Genomic DNA, 22426 nt, shown 5'->3' on the forward strand with positions numbered 1-22426 from the left:
AAAAAAAAAAGATAATTCAAATCCCTCTTCAAATTCTTCAAAAAGAAGCGGATTTCCATCCCACATTCCTAGTGTTACCGCAGTTTTATGCAAGTTCCTGGCTACATATCTAAACTCACATACCTACATCAAGTTTAAGTATGGGTAAGCAGACTTCAGTAATCTTGGGAAAAGAGGAAAAGTGAACCCATCCATACGATACAACTGCAGAGTTCTCATTCTAAAGCATACATATTCCAATAAACACAACTGGGAATAGACCAGACATACAGACTGCACATAAGGAGAGACTGTATCACCTTTCAAGCAGTTTTAGAAAGTGAGCAACTTTGGAAATGGTTCCTTTATTCAAAAAGAATGTCATGAAAACTACTTGAGAAACACTGATATAGTTGAGTTTTTACTTAACAGTTCTTGGAAACCTGGAGATACTTTGACAAAAAACAAAACTCATCACAAAGCTTCACAAAAAAGACTACGCTTCTATATCATGCAGGTACGACCAAACAAAACAGTAATTTCAAATCAGGGGCTTTACTGCATTACACAAAAAAGCAGCATACTCCCATAAATGCTACCATCCAAATATTACAAAGGGTGTGTGTGTGTGTGTGTGTGTGTGTGTATTCTTTACAAATGATTCACAATTTCTATTGGCACTAATACCTGCATTGCATCAGTGATGGCAACATCTTACATTTAGGTAAACCTTTCGGTTTTGCAAAATACTTTCTCATGTATTATTCTCATTTAAGTCTCCCAACTACTGTGAAATAAAAGTATAGCAGACAATATGCTCCATTTTACAGATGGGAAAACTTAAACCAAATGCAAGTTGGTAAGGCAACACAGACAGTAAAGGTGACTTGCTCCTGTGACTTTACACAACTCAGGGTTACTAGATAAAACCTGAATCACTACCATCTAGGATCCCTGATGGCATAAGGACCTGCTAAGCCACAGGGTCAGCAGTTCAAAAGCACCAATTGAAAAATTAAGCTTTCTATTCCCATGAAGGCTTAGTTTTAGAAACTCAAAGAGGCAGTTCTACTTTTTCCTGTAGGGTCACTATGACTCGAAACGACCTGACAGCAGTGTGTATCACCTAACCACAAAAATAATGTTCTGTTACATTTAAAAATTGTAGTTCTGTACAATTTTAAAATGGAAAAGAACATTATTTTTGTATAAGATTATTTAGGCTTGGGTTATTTTACTGAGTCTTAGAATTGCCTGGTTAGGTGATACACACTATCAACAGGAACAAGGGAAGAAGAGAAACATTCTACAAAGAGTTCTGGCATGAACTTGAGGCAGGAAATCAAAAGGAGTACTGTGGACTTGGATAAAAGGCCTACTAAGAAGTACCTCTTAAAACAAAAGGCTAACCTGCAAAGTTAAAAACAAAAAGTACTGCCTTCTTTCTCCAAACTCATTACTTCTCTACAAGTGAATTTAAAGATTATTGTTCTTTGTGATTACAACTATGATTCTTTTAAGAAGGCATCCATGTGTTTTTTATGTGGCATGAGAAATTAAGTCCTTGTTTTTTCCTTCTAATACACCATCTGTGGTAGTTACATAATCTGGAGTCAATCTGACGATTGAGAGTGAAGGGGTGGAGTCTAGTCTGCCAATGGGATTGTAGCCAATAAAGCCTCTGTGGGCATGGCCTTTTCCTGAGAATTCTGTGAATTCCTGGATTTCCTTCTTGGAGGCAGGAGAGTCTCTCTCACGACTCACTCCCTGAGAGATGCTCGAGAAATGCTCTACTGAGAGACACATGGCACTGTGCTGATAGACCCCATCCCCTGGGAACTGGAGAAGCCACATGGAGGGAGACCCCTGCCAGAGCTGAGATGCTTACAAAACAACTGGACCCATGAGACTCCCCCACCTACTGGCCTGTGATCTTCCTGCATTTGGTGTCATTGCATGTGTTTCATGTGTCTGAAGAGGACTTTATAGATTGATATCAAACACAAGGGCTAATATCGGATTTATGGACTTGATCTGGACTGGACTGAGACATTTTCTCAATATTCAACTGCTCTTGTATATAAAGCTCTTTCCTATACATCTGAGAGTGTCCATGGATTTGTTTCTCTAGTCCACCCAGACTAACATACCATCTGGAAATTAAATTCAGAGCAGAAACACAAGATGATGCCTGGCTCCCTAACATTTTAAACTGAGTCACAATAAAAGGTTCTAATTAGAATGAGAGGAAATTGTAGAACTAAACTCAAATTCCTAGAAAAACACAGCCTTACTGGTCTGATAGAGGAATCCCCAGACTTGCCTTGGATCAACCTTCTAAAATGGAACTGAACCAGTAGAGGAAGCCATCTCTAAATCAGACAGACAGGCCTATGAAATAAACAATAACACCATGAGGAACATGCCCTTAGAACAATGAACTGTATGAGACCTGAAAAGCAGCACTTACATGAGACCAACTCTCAACTACACGAGACCCAGAGACCAAGATCAAAGGTGAGAAGGCAGGAATGGGCAGGGGGACCAGAAGAGCAGTGGACATTGCAGAGACTGCAGCCCAGGGACAAAACGAAGCGTGAATGTATTACTACATGCAAACAACTATGCCAGGGATTTCCTTTTGGTTCTTCTAAAATGCACTTCATCCTGCTTGATGAAATGGACTACTCTACACCAGAATTTCGGCTAAATGGGAGAAACTAAGATTTTTCCTTCTTGTTTTCTTTCCCCCAAAGATGAAAGGGCATGTTGTACATGTTGAAGTACTGCTTTCCTGAAAATTGACTCCGTGGTTTAACATCTTATTCATCTTCCTTTAATGAAAAAAAAAAATCAGAAATATCAATGCACAAAATATACAATGTGCTTGAAATAAATTTTAAATTAAACTATTTTATAAACGAACAAAACCATAAAAACGTGTTTATTAAGGGGGTGGGCTGATATCACGGAGTTCAGGAAAAAAGAAAATGCTTTGAAACTGATTGTGGTGCAACTGTACAATACTGCTTGATGTAATTGAACTACAGAATGGTATGATATCTGTAAGAGCTCCCAAGGAAATGATTTTTACAAAATACTTTATATCTTTTTCTTTCCAGAGGACCATGTTATTTTCATAAATAAGTGACGAGACCAGAAAGTATAAAAATATATTCTCCTCTACGGTTAAGTGCAACCCCTCATCTGTCGAGTTTTCTTGCTCTAGATCTTCTTAAAGTAATAGAAAAGAAAGTGTCATCTGACAATAGCGGTGCACCATACCCAAGTCCTGGTAGCTTCAATTGCCTCGAATGCATGAGCAAGCTGGACAGTGAATAAGGAAGACAGAAAAAGAACGGTCACATTTTAATGTGGCGTTTGTACGGAGCATTAATAAACTGTGAGAGGTAGAAGAACAAGCAAATCCGTCTTGGAAGAAGTATGGCTACAATGCTCCTTTGATGCAATGATGGCAAAACTTCGTCTCATGTGCTTTAGACATATTATCAAGAGGGAAGCATTCCCTGAAAAAGGTATCATTCGTGGTAAAGTGGAGGATCAGCTACAGAGAGTAAGGCTTTCAGGAGAAAGGGTGTCACAACAATAAGCACGAATGTAACAATGAACGTGAGGATGATACAGGGCCAGGCAGTGTTTCCTTCTGTCGTGTGAAAGGTCACGAAGAGTCGAGAATCCACTCACGGCACATAATATCAAGGATAAGTAGAAAGAACCCTGTCTCACAACTGGTAAGTGCTCGACTGCTAACTAACTCTGTGGCCCTGCCATTAAAACTTAGATCTGGGAAGCTCTAAGGGGCTTCCTACCCCATCATGTGCACTTCACTAGGAATTGACTACATAGCGCCTAGCAACAAGGATAAGGTGGCTACAGGAAAGTAAATACTAAGAACATTTCTATTTTGGAGTGCTTAATTCTGATACCAAATAATAGTGTAACAAGCTATTCTAGTGTAATTAGCAATTTCTACAAAGCTATAGTTAACATTACCAGCAAGGCACTGTTACAAATTTGGAGTGGCCATTGTCCCTCCTGAACCCAGATCACAACATTCATAATTGCACTTCTGATTCCAAAAAAGCCTCTTTCTCTCTTTATGATTTCAAAAAAAGCCCCTGGAAGACTATCTTCTTTAGCTGTGTTAATATAATTAGTTACTACATATTTACAAGTGGTAATATGTCAACTAATTATTATAAAGTTATCTTTGTAGCTGCCCCAAAATAAGTTATTTAAAACAGAACTTTAGCACACTACAAAGTGAATAGATTATAAACCTAAGCAAGTTTTTCTGTTTGCATAAAAGAGAAAGGTCAACAATTTAGTAATCAAATTTATTTCTGAATACAATCCCAAGTTTTAAGTAATACACCTACAATTATCTTAAGTAAGATAAAGGAACAGAAGAATACTTCATAAGATAAAGGAACAGAAGAATACTAAACGGATAGCAGGGTGCCTTTGAACCCAACACTGATTCATCAAGCAGAGCAGTGTCAGGTCCTGGGAACACACAAAAAATGAAAGCATGTGATAATCTTAAAGAACTCATGTATTTGTTATTTATTGCTGTTGTAATTTTTTTCAATGGATTTTGCATTCTATCTCATGCTATGACTGATCACTCAAAAAAGTCACCACATTAAAAACATAAAGGGGAAAAAGTCCCTGTTTTCAAGGTGGAATTATAAACCACTGCTGGTCCCACGTGTTTGCTTCACTTCAAACTGACCCAGTCCTCTTACCTACACATCAAGTTTCTAGTCCAGAGGAACCACAAAAGCTGAAAAACAGGAAGCTAGCATTCCAACTGCCTTGACTATCCTCCAATGCGACCCATTCATCAGAACACAACTAAACTATTTGTCTTGAACACCATCCTGCTTCTCTCAATGCCTGGTACACGTCAAAGGAACTAGACATTCTTAACAAGGATCATTAAGCTAGCCAAGCCTGTAAGTCAACCAAGAGCAGTGAAAAACATTTGTTGTAAAAACCAGGGCAGGTACCAAGACACTTTTTACTATTTCTAGGATTTATGTAATGTAGGATACAGTCCTGACACGGACACACACTTCTTGGTTTTAAACCAATCTGTCTTACATTTAAACCACTCTGTCTTAGAAGAACGACAGTCAGAATGCTCCTTGGATGCAGGATGGTGCGCCTGTGTCTCATATACTTGGAACAAGTTGTTAAGAGAGACCAGGCCCTGGAGAAAGACATCCTGCTTGGCAGAAGTAGAAGGGTAGTGAGCAAGGCCTTTAAGAAGGATTGACACACTGGCTGCCACAATGGGCTCAAACACAAGAACAATTGTTAAGGATGGCACGAGACCAGACAGCGCTCCCTTCTGCTGTACGTGAGTCACTGTGAGTCAGAATCCACGGGAAGGAAGCTAACACTGTGATGTAAATGGAATTAGCACTTCTGCATAGGAAGGGAAACATAGCATTAAACTTCTATCACGAAGGTAGAAAATAATTTTCTGTCTCAGTAAACTGACCTCACAAAGTTGGTAGCACTCTATTTATTCAGTCGAAATGTTTTCTGAGTTTCCCTGTTATTACTGGCTAGATAAACGGGGGCCTGGAAAGATTTGAAGAGGTGAAAGGCTCACACCTAACTGCTAAACGAAAAGAAGGCACTTGGAAACAACCCAGCCACAGCATTGAAGGAAAGCTTGGTGTGTTAGTCTGGGAAAACTAGAGAAACAAACCCAGAGACACTCAAGTGGATAAGAAAGAGCTTTCTATTAAAGAGCAAATGTATATTGAGAAAACATACCAGCCCAGTCCAGATCAAGTCCTAAGTCCGATAATAGCCCATACGTCTGATACCAGTCTAGAAATTCCTCTTCAGACTCACACAGCACATGCAATGATGATGAATGCAGGAAGATCACCGACCGGTGGGTGGAAAGTCTTGTGGATGCAGTGGCAGTGGAAGCATCTCAGCACTGCCCGGGGTCTCGAGGTGGCTCCTCCAGCTCCAGGGCTCTGGCTCTATCAGATCAGCGTAGCTCCATGTGGCTTGTGAACAAGAATATCTCGCAGGGAGAGAGTGTATCTGGCCTCCAGTGAGCTATGTATCTCCATTGCACCTCCAAATGAAGTCATCAAACTGGGACTTAGTTGACAGGTTAGACTCACGCCCCTTCGCAAGTTGACAGGAGATTATGGAACTGCCACACTTGGCTATTTACTCCAAATAGAGCAAAGAACCCAAAGATCAATCAGGGTCACTTTGTCCCACATCACCCACAGCGAGAGGGTTGGTTTGGGTGTCCCTTTGACTTCAGAATCACTGAGAAAAATTAAAAGGGTAACCTAAGAGCATAATGGAAGGGTGAATGTGGATGCTTACCAACACCACATTTTCACCTCACAGGGTACTTAAGGAGCAGAACACAAAGCCCATGGAGTAACCTATCTAAAAGTTTCCTATATTACTGAATAAAGTGTCCTGGTAGTGCTGGGGGTTACACAATGGGCTGCGAACAGCAAGGTCAGCAGTTCAAACCCACGAGATGCTCTGCTTGAGGAAGCTGACACTGTGCACTTCCATCAGGACTTGGTTCCAGAAACTGAAGGGTCTGATGAGTCAGCACCCACTCAATGGCAGTGGTTTGGTTTTGTATGATTGAATATGTTCTTTTAGCTAAAAAATACTTATTTCTAAAGTAAAAAATAATTGCTTTCTTTGAGGTGTGTGTACACATATGGGTGTATATACACAGAGAAAGAGACACAAGTGGAAAAAAATGTCTTTCAGGGTAATTTGCCTTGAGATAAACAAGAAATAAAACACTTATGTCAAAAAAAATATTATTATAGAGGTTTACTCCTCAGAAGGCACCCAAAAGTTCTTATTTGTAATCTATGAAATAAGTAACAATATTCAATTATTGACTAACTGTATGCAATTATTGACATTGCCTAAGAATCATTTTATGCACAAATAAAACCTAAAAGGATAAAAATATTACGAAAAATAATGTTCATATGTTTTGATCAATTCATCATTTATCTTCCCTGCATGCACCCCCAACCAACCTATCGTTGAAGTTCTCTAAAGCATCACTCAAAAAAGTTAATTATTTAGCAAAGTCTGTTCCAAATTATGTGAATGAACAACTTCAAGAGAGCTGTCTTATTGTCCTCTGAGTAGATTTCTCCTCACTGTGAAGCTGTGAGACAGAGGAGCAGAACTGCCCAACGGGGTTGTTCCTGACTGTGATCTACACAAGCAGATCACCAGGTCTCTCCCTTGGAGTTGCAGCGTGCTTTAAATCGTCCACCTATTAGTTTGGACCCCAGTGCTTAACCACAGGTACCACCACAGCATGACTGAGAAAACAGATAACATTTTAAGTCTAAGGAATTTAAGAACCATACTTAATCATGTGAGGAACATACTCAAAATCAAAAAGGAAAGCAAGCTTCCTGGTGGGCTAGGCAGGTGATAGCCCTGAGACCAGGGCCTTACGCACCCCCTGCAGATCCAGACGTGAGCTCTTCCCTGTGGTAGAATAATTAACCACTCAGAATCAGAAGGACAGCATTCACCCAAGGACAAAGTTCACAGGGTTAGGGGAGAATGGAGTGGGAGCGGGAAACACTGGGAGAAGAAGGCACAATAAGTGATGACATACTACAGAGATGGCAATATACCACTGAATCAGAATACGTATTGATTGATGAATGGAAGACCGATGATCTCTGTAAACCTCCACTTAATTCACAGTAAAAAGTTAGAAAAAGAAAAGCATCACTTTGTTGTTTCTGATATCGATGCACTAAACAGACTCTTCCTCTCTATAAATGATAAAACATATCTTCATACAACTTTGGACCACTCCTTAGCCTATCAAATATCAAGACTGAACTTCAACTGCTAATAAGGTAAAACTGACAGATGCACTCAACAGCGCTTTGAGAGACGTGAGAGTCTTAATCCGAATCAGAAGTTGACTAACTTGAGTCTTAATCCGGATCAGAAGTTGACCAACTTTTCTGTAGAATGCCAGTCATGTTTTAAGCTCTGCAGGTCATGCTTAGTCAGATATTCTATTCAACTGCACAAGAAAGAATGCAGCCACAGGTGAATGTAAAGAACGAACACAGCTACATTCTAATAAAGCTTTATGTACACAAACAGGCTGTGGCAGGATTTGGCCCTATGTCCATGGTCAGCTGCCTTCTGATTTAAGGGACTAAATTTTCAATAGTTTGCAGGTTTTGTGACTGTATCATGGAGAAACTACCTTAACCTTAATTGCTCTTGGCATAAACTACATCAATGCCTTTCAAACACGTTTCAGTGGCAAATTTCCAATTTCTATAAAAAATATAATAAAGTATGTTGGTTAAGATACGATGTCTTGGTCCTGCTAAATGTCCCTTCAAGAGGCCCTGGGGATATCCACAAGTCTGTGAAACAAAAGGAAAATCACTGGTCAGCTGATCTCCAGGATTCCACTCAGGATCAAGAGCCGATAATGACATGGCTGTTTTTCACAGTGTCAATTGAAGAGATCGTCAAAAAGCATGGGAAGCATTCCATGGAACAGAGTTTTTTCCGGAAGATTGGAGAAGAATCAATGCCTTTAAAGTTATGGTGTTGGCAAAGAATATGAAATACATTGAATATACCAAAAGAAGGAATGAATCTATCTTGGAAGAAGTACAACCAGAAGGCTCCTTAGAAGAGGGGATCGTAAAGACATCCTCTCATGTGTTTCACGCATGCCATCAGGAAACATTGGTCTCTGAAAAAGGATGTCAACCTATACTTGATACAGTAGAAGTTTAACTCAAGAAGAAAACCCTCAACAAGATGGGTTGACATAATGGCTGCAACAATGGGCTCAAATAGAACAAGAGAATGGTAAAGGACCAGACCAGGTAGTATTTCCTCTGCTCTCCATAGCTGACTGGGCCAAGTGGGGATGCTTGACAACAGATACCCTGAAAATCACATTTTCTCTTTCCATGAGGAAAAACATATGCACATCAAAATCAAAAATAAAATAAAAGTGTAAAGTAGAGGGCGATGAAATGGAACTTAAATGCTATCCTACTGCTGCTGCGATTAGTTACCAAAGAGTCCCTGCTACTCGTGGCCGTCCCAATACAACTGCTCATGTGGGTTTTCCGGGCTTTGACCTTGAATCAACAGCCAGCCCTTTCTTCTGAGCTGTCTATTTAATTAAGATGCTTCTCATTAAATTTTTACTAACATGAATTTTACTACAGCTTAGTTTCACTAAAGTTTGCCAGGTAAATCAGCAAACTAAATAATATTTCAAAGGCACATAATCAACACTCAATATATTTGCATGTAAGTGATTTTACCAAAGGGGTCTTGGATAGGATCTCTACTTGGTGAACAGTTAGTTAACCAACACATTAGTTCTACAACGAGAAGTGAATAACTTTATAATAGACATTCTTCATTAATTTAATTTACAGTACCTCAAGGTAAAAAAAGAGATCCCTGCATAATGTCATATGATGTAGGACATAATGACAGATGTCACAGGAGCCCTGAGGATGAATTCACTCTTGTTAAATGCCAATGAAAATATCACTAAATGAAAAGTCTCCAGATACCAGCAATGATTAAACTGTTTCATTTAAAGCAGCAAATTGATACTCAATAAAAAAATAACTTTGTTCCACAAAGTTAAAAATTTACGTACTTGCTATAGAAATTAAACTAAAACCTAGAGCTCTTCTTTAACCTGTGTTCTAGAGGGACTGAAGACATATTTCAAGTTAATCCATTTTAAATGAAAACAGGGCCCTAATTTAGTCTCCAAATTCAAGTACATGCTTCACCCCCAAACAACTTATGAAAACAAAGAATTTTTAGAAACAAGTATCCCTGACTCTTTCAAATAATTTTCTAACCATAATTTCTGATAGTAAATTATATTTTGTGTATTTTAAGGGAATTTTCCCCTATGTTTAAAGATTTTAATAAAAATTACACTTAAAAAAATAGTTGAAAAAGTACTGGCAGAGCTTTGGAGTAACTAAAATTTTATAAAAGCATGTATGTGAAAATATATAAGTGTACATTACATCTATTTTAATAGTTATTAAGATATTCCATATGTAAGTATCTAATTGAACTATTCCGGCTATATTATCCAATCTTTGTTATAAAACTGAGGAAATGTTTAGTCCCAGTATTAAATAAGACATATTTGATTAGCAGTCTAAGTTTTACACGTTAGCTTGCTAAAAGTTGCATACTTCCAAACCAGAGATAGAAGGAACCTTGGTAGGTTACATCTTGGGCTGCTAAACTAGAAAGGAGTTTTTACAATTCATGGCTCTACGAACAACCAGGAATTATTAGATTATTTCTAATCTTCATTCATATAAATCCCCCTTATCTTTGAGGACTCACTGCCATAAAACTGTTTCTGACTCAGATGACAGTGTGGATAATGTGTTAGGCTGCTCACCATTAAGGTCAGCAGTTCAAAGCCACTAGCTGCTGCCCCAGAGAAAGAGGAGGCTTTCTCCTTCCATAAAAGCTGGTCTTAGAAACCCACAGAGGCAGTTGTACCATTTCCTATAGGGTTCCTAAGTCAGAACTGACTCGATGGCAGAGATCTCTAAGGAGCTAGAAAAAAAACGGAACAATATTTGGAGACAAAAATTTTCTGCACACCTGCCTTATTCCTTAGATTTGAGGTTTTACAATGTTCCTTTAGACACAATGTACACAGCGACCCCCAAAGTTCCTTATTTCTAAGTGTGAACTCTTGACTCTAATTGTGATCAGAGATTTAAGTTGGGATGGGTGGGAATACATCCCTCTCTTTACTCCATTTGCTTTTGTATGGTCAAAATCTACATCAGACTGCTAGAGCAATCTCTTGGGGGGGGGGGGGGGCAACATGCAAAATCTAGTTCATCTTAAAGTCTTAATGTGCACGTTATAAAATATTGAGATAGCTATATATTTTTTTGCTATACATCCATATCTTTGTTTTAATTGATTTTACAGAACAGTTGTCTTGAATTAGTGTGCGTCATTCAAGGTGACCGAGCGATGCAGTGGGATTAGCACTAGGCAGCTAACCACAATGTCAGTGCTTCAAAACCACCAACCATTTCCCTGGAAAAAGATAAAGCTATCTGCTGCTACAAAGACTCCCAGTCTTGAGAATCCAACGTAGGGAATGCAATCCTGCAGAATGGGCTCAATGGCAGTGGATAGTCCCTGCAAATAGCTCTGTAGCTTTGAACGTGAACTTTGGTTTCAAACAAACTGCTTTGAAGCCTTGGACAGGTAACTTAACAGGAGTGGGTCTCAGGGTTTGGATTACTCAGGCTCTTAAAATTTCAAAATATATGGGGGCACTGATACTGATTTGTCAACTTTGTTAAACTAGAACCAAAATCACGGCCCTGGAGTCAATGCTGACTCATAGGAACCCGGGTGACATTGTGGATAGATATAGGTCAGAACTTGAAATCCACCAGAGGATCCAATGGAGAAAGACAAGAAGTTCTACTCCATTGAGTTACAGTCTTCGAAAACAACAGAGGCAGCCCTCCTGTGTGATGTGTTAGCATTGACTCAGCCACAGTGGGTTTTACTAAGCAAGCATGTCAAGAATAAATATCAAACTGCACTCCACAATTCTCATTTCATAAAGAGCATTTAATACCACAAAAATATGATCACAGTCTCAGAATGAATTCAGCTCTATTTTTATATAATTCTGTTGTCAAAAATGATAAAGTGTCAAAAAATAATAAATGATAAAAAGTTTTATAAAGGTTGCATATTATTGGTGAAGTGAGATTTCTTTTTGTTGTTTTTGTTTTTAAATCATTTCATTAGGGGTTCATACAGTTATCACAATCCATACATACATCCATTGTGTCAAGCACATTAGTACACATGCTGCCATCATCATTTTCAAAACATTTTCTTTCTACTTGAGCCCTTGGTATCAACTCATTTTCCCTCTCCGCCACCCTCCCTCATTGACCCTTGATAATTTATAATTTTTTCCCCCACGTCTTATACCAACTGATGTCTCCCTTCATCCACTTTTCCCCCCTATCTCCCCGCACCTTCCCCTTCCCCTAGTGGTAACACTACTCTCATTATTGGTCCTAAGGGGTTTATCTGTCCTGGATTCCCTGTGTTTCCAGCTCCTGTCTGTAACAGTGTACATGCTCTGGACTAGCCAGATTTGTAAGGTCGAATTTGGGTCATGATAAGTGGAGGGGAGGAAGCATTAAAGAATGAGAGGAACGCTGTATGTTTCGTCGGTGCTACACTGCATCTCTTCCTTGTGGCCCTTCTGTGAGGGGATGTCCAATTGTCTACAGATGGGCTTTGGGTCTCCACTCCGCCTCCCCCTCATTCACATTGATATGATTTTTTGTTCTGAGTCTTTGATGCCTGATACTCGGATCCCATTCATCCCACAGCCTAGTGTGCTTCTTCCCTGTGGACTTTGTTGCTTCTCAGCTAGATCGGCGATTGTTTATCTTCAAGCTGGGCACCATCAGATTTCTTCATCACATTTGTTTATGTACCCATTTTGTCTTTAGCGATTGTGTCAAGAGTGTGAGCATCACAAAATGCCGGTTTATTAGAAGAAAGTGTTCTTGCATTGAGGGAGTTCTTGAGAGGATGCCCAATGTCCATCTGCTACCTTAATACTTAACATATAAATATATGTACATAGATCTATTTGCCTATCATTATATATAAATATTTTTATATGTGTACAGGCTTGTATTTAGACCTCTATAAATGTTCTCTGGCTCTTCTGCTCTTGTGTCTAACTCCTACTAAATGATTGGGTTGGACTAGGCAAATAGGGTGTGTGTAATACTCATAGAGGGGACTGGCCAGTTTTCTTGACACCACCTTACTTTGAGGAAGAACCGGATGTGACATAGGCGGGGAGAGAGAGAGAGAGAGAGAACAGTCAGGACCATCAGAAAAGCATGTTCTAGATCTCTGTCTTGTGGCAGAGGAGACAGAGCCAGGAGAAGAAAGAAGTGGACCCTCTAAAAGAGTTGTAACAAAGGGCAACAGTTAAAGCACGTAGGGCAACAGTTAAAGCACGTGAGGCAACAAATGGCACAAAGCTCAGCGGAGTCAGGCGGTGGAGAAATGGCAACAGCAAAAGGGCAAAGGGAACCACCACACAGGCAGACAGCTGTGGTGGGCAAGTCACCCACTGAGCATATCTGTACACCTCCAGGGAAGAGGTCATTAATAGATGTGGGTGCCCCTTCAAGAGGAAAGAGCCACAGCCCGAGCAGAGCATGCTGCCTTTGGCAGTAGCCAGAGCCCTAACTATCGCTGTGCTGAGAACTACAATCCCAAGTCAAAGGAGGCAGAGAGAAGCCCTGTTTTGAGGCAGCAGAGGCGGTGGATATGGGCAAGAAGGGCACGTGCATAGCCGAGAGGTGAGTGCTAGCACAACAGAGGAGCTGATTTCCTACCCGTTGCAAGCCACCCTGACTGATGAACTGCACGAGGCATCTCAAATGGTTTGCATCACCTCCACGCTGCAGCCTGTTACCTCCGTAACAAACTGTGAGTACAGTCCATGAATTCTTCACGGCTGCTGTCAACAAAGCAGCGAACCAAGCGCAGTGCTGTGGAGTGGAGTCAGCAGGGAGACAGACGGTGTCCGAAGTGCTTAGAAAGTTAGAGTGGAGGTGTGTCTCTGGCACTTTTCTTCTCTAGCTCAAAAGGAAGAGAACGCGAGGCCATCAAACAAGAATTAGCATGGGTTGGTCACGGGACAGAGGCTTGACAATAAATTTCCTGAAAATGAAGAATCAATGGATGTAAGGGGTTGAGGCAAGGCAGTGATTATCTAATCTTTTGAGTACTCACTCTACAGTTATGACTCATTGCCTTTTTAAATTTTAAATCAATCTCTAGTTTGAGAAAGTTGTATAGGACTATGCAATTAAAAATATTTAATTAAAATGTACTAAAAGCAAAGAAGAGACGAGCTAGTCAGGGTGCAATACAGCACGGATGAAACATACAATTTTCCTCTAGTTCCTTAATGCTTCCTCCCCTCCCACTATCATGATCCCAATTCTAACTTTCAAATCCAGCTAGACCAGAGCATGTATACTGTTACAGACAAGAACTGGAAACACTGAGTCCAGGACAGATAAACCCCTCAGGACCAATAATGAGAGTAGTGATACCAGGAGAGGGAGGGAAAGGTGGGGAGAGAGCAGAGGAACAGATCACAATGATCTCTATATAACCCCCTCCCAGAGGGACTGACAACAGAAAAGTGGGTGAAGGGAGACATCGGTCAGTATAAAAAATGTATAAATTATCAAGAGTTTGTGAGGGGGGAGGGGAGGATGGGGGGGCGTTGAGGAGCTGATCCCAAGGCATCAAGTAGAAAGAAATGTTTTGAAAATTATGATGACAACACATGTACAAATGTGCTTGACACAATGGATGGATGCATGGATGGATTGTGATAAAAGCTGTACAGCCCCCAATAAAATGATTAAAAATAATAAATAAAATGTGCTAAAAGAGCTATCATTAGGTATCACACTAAATAGTAAATGTGCTTTCTTTCACTTAACCCAAAAAACAATCTTAGGAAATTAATCCCATTTTACAAAGGAAACTTACTATTCAATGCAGATTAACCAAAAAGAGAGGTGAGGAAAGGGAATATCCCATAAAATACGAATATGACAGGATTGCAATCATCCGTTTCTGTTTCCATCTCTCTCTACTCTGAGGATCCTGGGTGTTACAAACAGCACACGCAGCTGCTAATCACAAAGTTGGAGGTTCAAGTTTACCCAGACTCTCCTTGGAAGAAAGGCCTGGTGATTTCCTTCTCGAAAAAATTAGCCACTTAAAACCCACGGGAGAACAATTCTACTCTGACCCGCAAGGGATCTATCTGATCAATGGCAACTGCAATCACTCTAACCCAGGGAGCCCTTCGGTTAGCATTCAGCTGCGAACCAAAAAGACAGCCTTTTACACCTACCAGCCACTCTATAGAAGACAGATGTGGCAGCATGCTCCTGTCAAGAGGGGAAAAGAAAAAGCAATACTCAAACTCACTCTCATGGAGTCTATTTCCATTCACAGAGACCCTATACGGCAGGGCAGATCTGCCCTGTGGGCTTCAAAGACTGTAGATTTCTTTTTTAAGAGTATAACTTTTAACAGGAATAAAAAGCCTCATTTTTATTGGCTGTTGGTTTTCATACTGACTGACCTTGTGGTTAGCCTCCCAAACCTAACCACCAAGGCTCCTCTGTAAAGATTTACAGTCTTGGAAACTCTATTGAGCTGTTGATCTAAATCAGAATTGATCCCAAGGTTATTGTACCTCGGTTTTATGTTATCTTATTTTCTGTTGTTATTTAGGTAAAAACTTCTTCAAGTAATTATAATTCTTCCTATCTAAGCGCCAGGGGCCTTGGTGGCATAGTAGTGACCAGTTGGACTGTGATCTGCAAGGTCCACAGTTCATCAGCCTGTCCATGGGAGAAAAACAGAGCTTTCCATTCCAGTTAAGAGCTACAGTCTCAGACACTGTAGCTCTACCCTGTCCTATACGGTCACTATGATGATTGGTTTGTTTTTTAATCTAAGCACAAGGACTGGTGGCACAGTGGTTACCAGTTGAACTTCAATACACCATGTCAGCAGTTCAAAGCCACCAGCCAGCTGGTCCTCAAGAAAAAGACTTTCTACTCCTGTAAAGAATCACAGACTCCGAAACTCACAAGGGCAGTTTTACCCTGTTCAATAGGGTCACTACGAGTCAGCATCAACTCAATGACAGTGAGGGTGAAGGGGCCCTGGAGGCACAGTGGGTATACACTGGGCTGCTAACTGCAAAGTCAGCAGTTTGAAAACACCAGCATTCCCAGGGAGAAAGACAGGGCTTTCAACGTTTGTAAAGAGTAATACTCTCAGGAATTCCCAGGAACAGCATTACCATCCCACAGGGCAGCTATGAGACGCGCCAAAGACTCGCAGTGAGTTTGGCTGAATCTAAGCCTCGGGCAACAGCCACTCCCTGAAGAAAGATGAGGCTTTCTGCTCTGGTAGTGTTAGTCTGGATTCAACCATGGGGACAAACATGTTCTGATTGAACTATTGAATTGTATAATATGTGGATTATGCAAAAAAAATATGTGGATTATGTGCCATTAAAAAGGAAAAAAATTTTCGGCTGGGAAACCCAAAAAGCAGTTGTGCTTTGTCCTATAAGGGTCTCCTATAAGAGTTTCTATGACTATTCTGTCACTTTAAGGTCAGAACTGACTCCATGGCCAGGACACAGCCATCATTCAGAGACCCTAAGAGATAAAGCAGAAGTGCCCACAGGCTTTCCAAGGCTCTGATCTTTCCACAAACAGACAGTAGCTCTGAACCACTGACCAAGTCAAGCGCTCAAACACGACCTCCAACACCTTCAAAATAAGTAACAAAATAAAGTTTTCAAAAGAATCAACCAAAAACAGCAACTTTTTGCATTTCTAAGAGTTTATCATATCTGAGTTGTTTTATATTACTATCTGATGCTAACCCAATGATTGCTTATGCTACTTTAAGTACCATCACAGACATTTATAAATTTCCAAAACTATATCTGGTGGGGATTTTTTCATGTCTTCATAAAATAAAAAGACTGGGTTTTCTTATAAAGCAAAGAATACCTCTTTTCAAGAACTGAGCTTTAGGATGACAGTGTATCTTTCGTGTCTCATTAGGTAACAATATCATTAATGAAATCATAGTAATAAATTGTAAGATTGTTTCTTCTTTTGTGAACTTCCTTGAGGGAGACAAAAGACGAAGTCAGCAACCAGGTGGTTTCCTTTTTACTTATTTTTATTTAACGTTTTATGAAACCTCAAGGAACCACTGTGTTAAAAGCCAGTATCTACATACAGCACTGCAGTTGGAGAGCTTTCACTTTGAATCCCAGCCAAGATATGTAAAGCTAATTATAGAACTGTTAATTATAAAATCTTTTTAAGAGGTTATTTTAAGGCAACTAAGTTCCAATATTACACAATAATTCTTTGCCATAAATTTAAGTCCTGTCCAAAATCATAAATAGCTATTTAACTTATAAACTAAAGTATCGCTATGATGGAAGTGTTCATGACTACTCTTATTTATTTTTTTATCCCCCCCCCCCCTTTCGACTAATCTTATTTCTTTTGTGAAATACACTTCTTATATTGTAGGTAGTTTTAGCTGTCCACATTAACATAAACTAGTTCTTACTCTCACTGTCATCACGTCGATTCCAACTCACAGTGGCCCTACAAAACAGGGTAGAATGACTCCTGTGGGTTTCTGAGATTCCAACTCTTTACAGGAGTAGAAAGCCTCACCTCTAAAACTCCCTTAAAGTGGCTTGGTAGTTTCGAACTGCTGAGCTGCCAGTCAACAGCCCAACATGTAACCTACAGTGCTGGTTAATAAGTCTAAAAATGAGATACAATATGATCAGATGATAAAACATCCAATGAAAATTACTCTGCTCCATCCCCTTACAGAAGGGTCGCAGGGAGGAGATGAGCCACTCAGGGTGCAGTGTAGCAATGATGAAACATACAACTTTCCTCTAGTTCCTAAATACTTCCTCCCCGCCTACTATCATGATCCCAATTCTACCTTACAAATCTGGCTAGACCAGAGGATGTACACTGGTACAGATAAGAAATGGAACACATGGAATCCAGGGCGGATGATCCCTTCAGGACCAGTGGTGAGAGCGGCGATACTGGGAGGATGGAGGGAGGGTGGGGTGGAAAGGGGGAACTGATTACAAGGATCTACATATAACTTCCTCCCTGGGGGAGAGACAACAGAAAAGTGGGTGAAGGGAGACGTCGGACAGTGCAAGATATGACAAAATAATAATTTATAAATTATCTAGGGTTCATGAGGGAGGGGGAAGCGGGGAGGGAGGGGAAAAATGAGGAGCTGATGCCAGGGGCTTAAGTGGAGAGCAAATGTTTTAAGAAAGATGAGGGCAATAAATGTACAAATGTGCTCGACACAATTGATATTTGTGTGGATTGTGATGAGTTGTATGAGCCCCTAATAAAATGATTGGAAAAAAAAAAGAAAATTAGTCTGCTCATAAACAATGATTTAAAAAAAGAATTCAAATGGGAAATGTAACATAATAGGCACCATCTTTTGCTACGTTTGAAATTTAATGATGTGCCAGAAATACTTTTTAATGCAGATTCTCATAATTTACAGTTGTTTAAGTTAAAGGCAATTTTCAGTCCTCTCATAACACACATGACATATTCTACTGAATGATTCTGCAAAGAATTAGATCCTGCACTCTGTTATGAACTTAACTCTGACAAATTCATGACTGCACAACTAAGTTTAAAGATTTAGTAGCTTAAAAACGTTTCTGTCCTGCAAGGCCAACTGAGATTATCAATTAGAAAGGAATGGCTTGGGAGGCTTATTTCACACATAGAATTTTAAAGAAGTAACTTTCACAACAAATTTAAGAGCACATTAAATTGAGATTTTAGAGTAGAGGGAAACAACACTGCAATAGCTGTTTCACCTGAAAAACCAAAACCATTTTATGCACTTAAAACATTTTCTGCAAAAGCAGTTTCCAATGGTGTGGACTTAACCAGCTAATATGATTGTTTAGAAAAATAATTTTATCATGTGAAGCCTTGGGGGAATAAAGCTGTTTATAATTTATTTACATCTTTGACTTCACTAAATTGCTTTGGTGATCAGTTTCCCAATTAAACGATTAAATACATAAAATACATAGTTACGTACAGCAGTTACTTGAGAGTCCTGCTTCTCAACAGAGGCGCACTTTAAAATATCAATATACACGTTTAGTGCTCCTTAATTCCCAAAGCGTTTGTTATTTGGAATAAGGTGTCCCACTGACTAGAACGGAGCCAGGTTACAAGCACACAGCATGGGACACACACTAAATTCAAGAAGCCCTTTCTCCCATTTCTCAGAATATCAGGTGAAACCCTACCAACTCCCTGAACACTGAATATGCATGATTTGGCTAAAACTTCAGGGAACAATTGTATTCCTCTTTACCATTCCCCCTCTAGCCACATGTGCTATCAGTAAGTGTTGGGGGGTTATATTTTCCAGGGGAACATGAAAAGCTTTCTAATTATCAAAGTACCTGTGTTTACCCCAAGGCCCTCCTCCTCCACACCTGACCCTCCCCAGTTTCTCTCCTAGCCAACTTCTTAGGTTACACGTTGACATGGAGATTACTTCTAGGCAATTGATTGACCTAAATATGAAACTATGTCTTCATAAGAGTTTTTTAAGTATAACTATGTTAACAGGGTTAAGCATAAAAAGAAAAAAACTAAATTTAACAAAAAAACTATCTTCCTCCAGTCTTTGTTTTTTAAAATAAACACCTCCTGCAAACAGAATCAAACAAACACCACTGCTGAGTCTATTCTTAAGAAAAGAAGGAAACACACGAGCAAAATTTTGCTAACAGGTCCTTCAGCTTGGATTAAACTTAATTCTTAAGTATACTTTTCTTACATTATAAAACACGGAAAAGCCCCCACTCCCCAAATTAACAAAGCACTAATACAAAAATCTTCCCTTTTTTTGCATGCAATCAATCATGTTGATTATTTTTTTAATCATTTTATTGAGGACTCATATGTACAACTCTTATCACAATCCACACATCCATCCATCGTGTCAAGCACATTTGTACATTTGTTGTCATCATTCTCAAAACATTTTCTACTTGAGCCCTAGGTATCAGCTCAATTTCCCCCTCCCTCCCCCACCCTTCATCTCCCTCAGGAACCCTCGATAATTTATAAATTATTATTTTTTCATGTCTTACAATGACTGATGTCTCCCTTCACCCACTTTTCTGTTGTCTGTCCTCCAGGGAGAGGGGTTATATGTCAATCCTTGTTATAGGTTCGCCCTCTCTCTCCCCACCTTCCCCTTCCCCTCCTGGTATCCCTCCTCTCATTATTGGTCCTGAGGGGTTTATCTGTCCTGGATTCTCTGTGTTTCCAGCTCTTACGTGTATAAGTATACATCCTCTGGTCCAGCCGGATTTAAAAGGTAGAATTGGGATCATGATAGTGGGAGGGGAGGAAGCGGTAAGGAACTAGAAGAAAGTTGTATGTTTCATCGTTGCTACACTGCACCCTGACTGGACTGTCTCCTCCCCGAGACCCTTCTGTAAGGGGATGTCCAGTTGCCTGCAGATGGGCCTTGGGTCTCCACTCTGCACTCCCCCTCATTCGCAATGATATGACAAAAATCATCTACTACTACTACTAACCTACATTTTGACATTTTAAAATATTAGCTATTTTTGACACGCCAGGTAAAGATGCAAAGCATTTTTAACTACCTTCTCTTGAACAGAGTAAACAAGCACAAAGGGTTGCATTAGTAATAGCCCAACGAACATCTTAATACGATGCACTAAAGAAAATGAATGTTCAAAAGGTGTGTTAGGACTTTCTCTAGGACTATTTGATGGAGGGAAATGTGATCTTTCACGCTGTCAATGAAGCCTTTGTGTTCTAGCGAAATTCTGTGTTGGGCCAGTTTGTCTACACACCTGACACAGGAAGAGTATAAGTACTTATTTGGCACAATCTTCATGTTGTCACAGGGGAGGTTTTGTCTCTTCCAATCTTGCTGGTGACCCTGATAGCAGGTTTCTGTCGCTGCTCTTCTAACTAGGCAGCTAAAGGCACTACTTTCCTTTCTATATCCTGTGCACCAGAGCCTGGGACTTCATCTCTGACCCATCTCGCTAGGCTCCAACAGCCTCCGCATGTGTGATTTCCCTTGGCACTTCAATCAGCATTTCTGAAAGGAACTCACTGAGTCTCACTGAAATTTGCTTTTCCATCACACTGGGCAGAAGACTGGGGCAGCACACCATTCGGGAGCAAGTAACAAATGAGGAAGGCAACTGAGAGGTGGTGGGGAGCTCAGGGACAAGCTCCAAGCTGGACATTCTTGGTTCCGTGCGCTAGAAACTTTCTGCAGACAAGTGAGAAATGAATGTTCGTGGAAAATTACAGCCCATCTTCTACACACTTAGTGAATGTGTACAACCTGTACATGACCTCGCTGGTGTGGTGGCTTCGCAGAGGAAAATCAAAAAATGGTCCCAGGTGCTGTTCTTGGGGTGGATCAAAAGGAAGCCAGCTAATGATTCTATTTCATTCTGTTCTACTCAGACTAAATAATCATCATTAACTGGCCAAGAACAGATATATTTGGACGGGTGGCATCTAACATGTAGTAAGCAAGCAACTCTTTCAAAAGTATTATCTCCTACAATGCCTGATGGTCCCCTGGATCAAGAGGGCTTATTAGTCTTAAGAAGGCTGGCAGCAGGATCCCTGTAGTCTCCATCCCAGTGCTTACAACATGCGTCATTATCCAGTCAGCAACTAAAAAGCAAAGAAAATCAAACCACCACATTTTCATAAAATTTGCCCTTCTCAAGTCCAAACTGAGACGACCAAGTCCAACCACATCAGCAGCTCCACTACTTAAAGGGAAAGAAAAATAACCCTGATGGTAAACAACGGTATAAAGGCTAACAAACAAAACCGATTTTGACAAGGTCGGGCAGCACACACACACACACAAAAATCCGCAGGGAGCCTGCCCTTCCCGGGGGTGCATCTGAAAAAGCTCGCGCTGCAATTAATTTCTGCAATCTAAACTAAAAGAACTAGCCTAGCGATTCAACTTTCTTCCCTTCCATGGAAAACGGCATCCCTTTTTCAAGAAAATGAGCAAACCGCTCGTCTAAAAACATCCCAATGTTGGACTTAGAAATGACCAACGTGATTTTTTGTTTCGCAGAACCATGCAAGTTTCCTTTTACACCTTTCCCCAAACCACTGAACTTTGGAGGAGAGGCACGGTGCCCGTGAGCAGGATGGCAGGGAACGCTAGTAGCAAGGAGACCCTTCGCGGCTCAGAAGCCCCCGAGAGGCTGGGGAAAGGGGACGTGAAGGAAGAGCATTCCCTCCTCTGCTGGACAAACGGAGGGGAGAGGTCAGGAATGGAAACGTGGGTTCGAGGTGAGCACTGTGTCGGGAGGGGGCCGCGGAGGGCGCAGCCTGGAAGCGCACACGGGGCGACCCAGGGCGGCGGTGGCGCCGGGGCTCACCTGGGGGCTCCTCTCCGCGGGGTTCTTCATCACCGCTTGGCGGAAGCTGTTATCCACGTAGGACGCCATGTCCCCGCGCGGGCCGCGCCGGGGCCGCTCCGCGCCCTCGTCGGCCTCCTCTCCACCCAGCGCAGCCTCGGTTTCCGCCCTGCCCGCCAAGGCGAAGCAGCCCGACCGCGGGCGCTGCGG

The 22426-nt window shown here is 40.8% G+C and overlaps 1 protein-coding gene across 1 annotated transcript in view; it reads right to left on the minus strand.

Annotated features, from left to right (window-relative positions):
- The window catches only part of RAPGEF2 (Rap guanine nucleotide exchange factor 2), a 271237-nt gene extending 248898 nt beyond the window's left edge, over nt 1-22339 (minus strand). The window contains exon 1 of the mRNA XM_045295760.1: nt 22238-22339. Coding sequence (XP_045151695.1) covers nt 22238-22306 — 69 coding nt within the window. The 5' untranslated portion in view covers nt 22307-22339. The remainder of the gene's footprint in view (nt 1-22237) is intronic.
- Between the last annotated feature and the right edge of the window lie 87 nt (nt 22340-22426).

The sequence above is a fragment of the Echinops telfairi genome, unplaced genomic scaffold (genome assembly GCF_000313985.2).
Source record: "Echinops telfairi isolate 266 unplaced genomic scaffold, ASM31398v2 ScPeMD7_5868;HRSCAF=6743_0, whole genome shotgun sequence".
Classification (NCBI taxonomy): domain Eukaryota; kingdom Metazoa; phylum Chordata; class Mammalia; order Afrosoricida; family Tenrecidae; genus Echinops; species Echinops telfairi.